Raw genomic sequence first — 4577 nt, 5'->3', positions numbered from 1 at the left:
ATTATAGTCAATAAAACCCTCTATGGTAGTTCTACTGTCACATAGGGTCATTATGAGTAGAAATTGAGTCAAAGGCACCTAGCAATAACAGCTAAAACTTGTGTTTTAAAAACAGAATTATTTAAATGCATGGTATAGATTAGATCAGACTCATAGTGACCCCTCCTTGGGTTTCCGAGGCAATATCACTACGGAAGTAGATTGCCCAACTTTCTCTCTGAGGAGTGGCTGGTGGGTTTGAACTGCTAGCCTTCTGATTAGCAGTCAAATGCCTTAAGCATTACACCACCAGAGCTCCTAAGAAATGAGAAAAAAGGAGACATTTAGATTAAAGTAATGGGAAGGGAGAAAAGAATAAAGACCACAGAACAAAGAAAATTAACAAAGAAAAGAAGAGAGCAAATTATAATAAAAATAAACATAGAGAAAGTGAAAGAAACTAAAAATACAAAAGAAAAAGAGAAATGTAAAACGTCTATATCAGTTATATGAAAAGATTAATACAATACAAAAAATACTGGAAGAAGTGATTAAGATAAAACAGAACAAAAATTATCAGTATCAGGAATGCAAGAATAAATATCACAAAGGCTTCTATAAATATTAAAAGGAAAATAGAATATTAAGTGAGTTTCAGGAACAATTGCCAATCAATTGGATAAGTTAAAAAAAGTGGATATATTTTGTAAATAATGCAAGTTCCATATCCTGAGAGGAGACAATCCTGAGAAAATCGTAATAGCATAGTAATGCCTAAAGAAATTGAATTATTCATGAGAAAAAGTCTTACAAAAATGTAAAGTACCAGATAGGATGGCTTTGTAGATGAGTGCTATAAATACTTCTATAAAAATAATACACATATTACACATATATTTTCCAACTACAGAGGAAGAGTGAAAATTCAGCTCTTTATATGAGGCCCGAATATCGCTAATAACAAAAACTGTTAGAGATATTACAAGAAACTGTAATTAAAGAACATATCCACCATGAACCTAGATGCAAAATTTCTCAACAATATATTAGCAAATCAAAACCTTCAAAAATATATAATAATATTAATATCATGATGCCAGTAATATATTACAATGAAGTGCAATTTATCCCAGAAGAGAAAGATTTGCTTTACATTCAAAAACCAAAATATGGAATTTCATATTTTAACAGAACAATGAAGAAAGTCATTTAATCATATCAAAAAGTACAGAAAAAAAGAATATAACCACACTGATCATCCATTAATGATAAAATTTCTCAACTAACTAGGAATAGAAGGAAACATCTTCAATGTGACAAAGAGTATTTTTCAAAATCCTAAAGCTAATATCATAATTGTGGCTAAGTATACAATGGTTGGCAACAGATCAAGATTGTTTGCTCTCATCACTTCCTCTCAGCACTGAACTGGACGTTCCAGACTGTGTCAGAAGATATGAAGCAAAAGCAAAAAATGCACAGAAAGAAGTAGACTTTTATTGAAATGATAATAATTATTTACAGAACATTCAAAAATATGTACAAAGCAATACCTAAAATGAATAAGGGAGTTTAGTAGGGCTCCAGGATACATAAGTAATGCACAAAAATTAAGTATTTCTACATTATGAGTAACAACAAACACTAGTCTACAGGTAGATGCATGGACAGGTGAGAAGATCAGATGTGAGTAAGCGAATGGGAATACACCAGTGCCTACTGAGAGATTTGGCTGATGATATTCTTACATGTATATCTGTGCTACAAAAATATCTATATGCATTATAGAACTAACAGGGGACAAGGGTGGAATAGCTTCTCAGCAAAAATCAAACACCTTAAAAAGGTGAGTCACTGAGCCTGAGGGCTCAGGAACATGGTCTTGGGGGACATTGAGCTAAATTGGCACAACACATAAAAATCTTGTTCTACATTCTACTTTGATGAGTAGCAACATGGTCTTAAAAGATTTCGAGGGGCCATTTAAGATGCAACTGTTGGTCTCTCCACATCTGGAACAAAAAAGAGTGAAGAAAATCAGTCATATGTAAGTAATTAATCCAAGGGTCTGATGGACCACAAGAACCTTAGCCTTCACGACCCTGAGATCAGAAGAACTAGGTGGTGCCCAGCTACCAGTACCAAGCACTTGGAAGGGATCAAAATTAGAGATTGTGCATAGAGTGGGAGGGAAAATGTGATCCAAACTTTAAAACCACAAAAATGACCAGAATTACTGGTCAGAGAGAGACTGGTAGAACACCTCTGACTATGGCCCTGGGTTATCTTTCAGGTGTGGACTGGCCTCACTTCTGTGGATTAGCTCTCAGCCAAACAGTAGAAAGGCCTACAAGCAGAACACCTATCCCAGGGAAATGCACCCTCCTACCCTAGGGAGATGCAGCCCTTAAGAGCAGCCAACCATGAGACATCAAAGGGCAGCATTTACATAGAGGGAAGACTGGGTAGACAGGAATGCAGAGACAAGAAGGACCCAGGAAAGGGATACTCACTGGGAAGAGAAGGGAGGAGAGCTATTTACTATTGGGATTGTAATTGGTACCCTGCAACCAAACATGCATGAACTGTTGAGAGTAAAACAAATCAGCTTTAAAAATTTGCACCCAAATCACAATAAAAAATTTTAAAATAGTGGATCTGAGAAAAAGAAAAAAATAAAGTATTTCCATTTGTATCAAGAATTGGAAAATATAATTTTGCAAAAATAGCATATATAATAACAAAAAAATGTTAATTAGAAATAAGTATTTTGGTACTGCACACTTTCTACACTAAAAACATTCAAAAAAGGAAGCAGATATAAATAATTGGCAAGATATATAATGCTTATGGATTGTAAATCCAGTAAATTAAAGATGTCATTTCTCCTTCTTTTATCTAGAGATTTGATGCCATTCCTTTCATTACCTAAGCAGATATTTTTAAAAATTGTTACACTGTTTTCTAAAATTGCTACAGAACTGCAAAGATCACAATATCTAAATTGATCTTGAAAACAAAGCACATTGCCCTTGATAGCAGCCCTTTAGGGAAGAATACAACTGTCCCTTGGGGTATCTGAGTCTGTAAACATTTACAGAAGCAGACTGCCACATCTTTCTCTTGTGGAGAGGATGGTGTGTTTGAACCAGCAACATTTCAGTTAACAAAAGCCTAACACTTCACCATTGAGTCAACAGGGCCCCTTTGATCAATCTTGAAAAAGGAAGATTATATTTGGAGAATGCATACTGGGCTTTACAATTTACTATGAAGTTACAGTTATCAAAGCAATGTGATTTGGGCTGAAGGATAGAAAGTAAATAAATGAGCTAAATAGAGAGTCCAGAAATAAACCAACACTACTATAGTGAATTGCTTTCCATTTCAAAGTTTTTTCCACATATAAACTGGTTATCCGTACTAAAAAAAGAACATCAATCTTTTTGACACTTGACTCAAAAAGCAACCTAAGGTAGACAATATACCTAAATGCAAATGCCAAAACTACTAAGCTTCTAAAAGGGAATGTAGAGGAACATGTACACTTCACTGCATATAAATATTACTTGTTTCTTTAAAATAAAAATAGTTTAAACATAGTGAACTCTAGATAGTAGCTTTGCTTTAGAATTGGTGTTAAACTACTGTGAGTATATGCCTATTTATGCTAAACATACAAAAGTCATTGCAAGTGTTAAGATAATAGCATAAGCTTCTCACATTCTTGCAGTTGGAAAAGAAAAGTACAGATAAGTGGTAAGATAGAATGAATTTTGTCTGCTGTCCAATTGGAATTGGAGATATCCTTTGACTCAGGGTTTTCAAGACAGATAGAAATAAATAGATAATAGACAGAAAATCAATATAGACATAGGCTTATGTGTAGATTGGTTGTGTGTAAGAAAAGGACTGAAACAATGGGGCTCCAATACTAATGAGCACAATTTCTCAATGCAACCTTGAAAGAAAGGAGACTGATCACAGCATGTTAATCTAGACCCTTCAAGTTTTGTGTGGCTTGTGATACAGCCAATTGATGTACCAGGTATAAGTATTATTTAGAAACAGGATTTTGGTTATCCCTTATAGATTGCAAACCATTTGTAATAATAAATAGCTAATTTTTAAAAAATAGACAGAAACATATCCCTTTTACAAGTTAGGAAGAAATAGCAGCATTTTAAAAAACTGTATAAACAAGCCCTTACCTGTGCAGTTTAGTGGGGGATCCCACCTTCCATTCATGCAGGTTGATTGTTTGAATTCTGCTTTATCTCTGCATTTGTAACTTACTGTTTTGTTATGATCAAATTCAGTCTGATCTGGTATGATTGATTCAAATTTACGTGTCCTTGATAAAAGACACTTTTTAAGTTGTTCTGTGGCTGGAAAGTAAATATATTCCCATGAAAAGATTGATTAAAAGAATCTAAGCAACTACTTTATAATTATAGCTACAGAATCAATGCTACAAGGAAATTTTGAATTATGCTTATAAATTCAATCAACCAAGTTATTCTTGATCATACTACATAAGATTGGATATTATGTATAAACAGTTTTTGTGTCCATTCTCTGAAATATCAATATAAATA

General features: G+C 33.7%; 1 protein-coding gene across 1 annotated transcript in view; it reads right to left on the bottom strand.

Annotated features, from left to right (window-relative positions):
• LOC103197276 (complement factor H) overlaps positions 1–4577 on the bottom strand; it is a 99808-nt gene that overhangs the window by 22412 nt on the left and 72819 nt on the right. The window contains exon 15 of the mRNA XM_007941176.1: positions 4191–4367. Coding sequence (XP_007939367.1) covers positions 4191–4367 — 177 coding nt within the window. The remainder of the gene's footprint in view (positions 1–4190; positions 4368–4577) is intronic.

Source organism: Orycteropus afer, unplaced genomic scaffold (genome assembly GCF_000298275.1).
Source record: "Orycteropus afer afer isolate SDZICR_OR568_19922 unplaced genomic scaffold, OryAfe1.0 scaffold00075, whole genome shotgun sequence".
Lineage (NCBI taxonomy): Eukaryota > Metazoa > Chordata > Mammalia > Tubulidentata > Orycteropodidae > Orycteropus > Orycteropus afer.
Note: the sequence above shows the minus strand (reverse complement) of the source record. Positions and strands in the feature narration are given on the sequence as shown.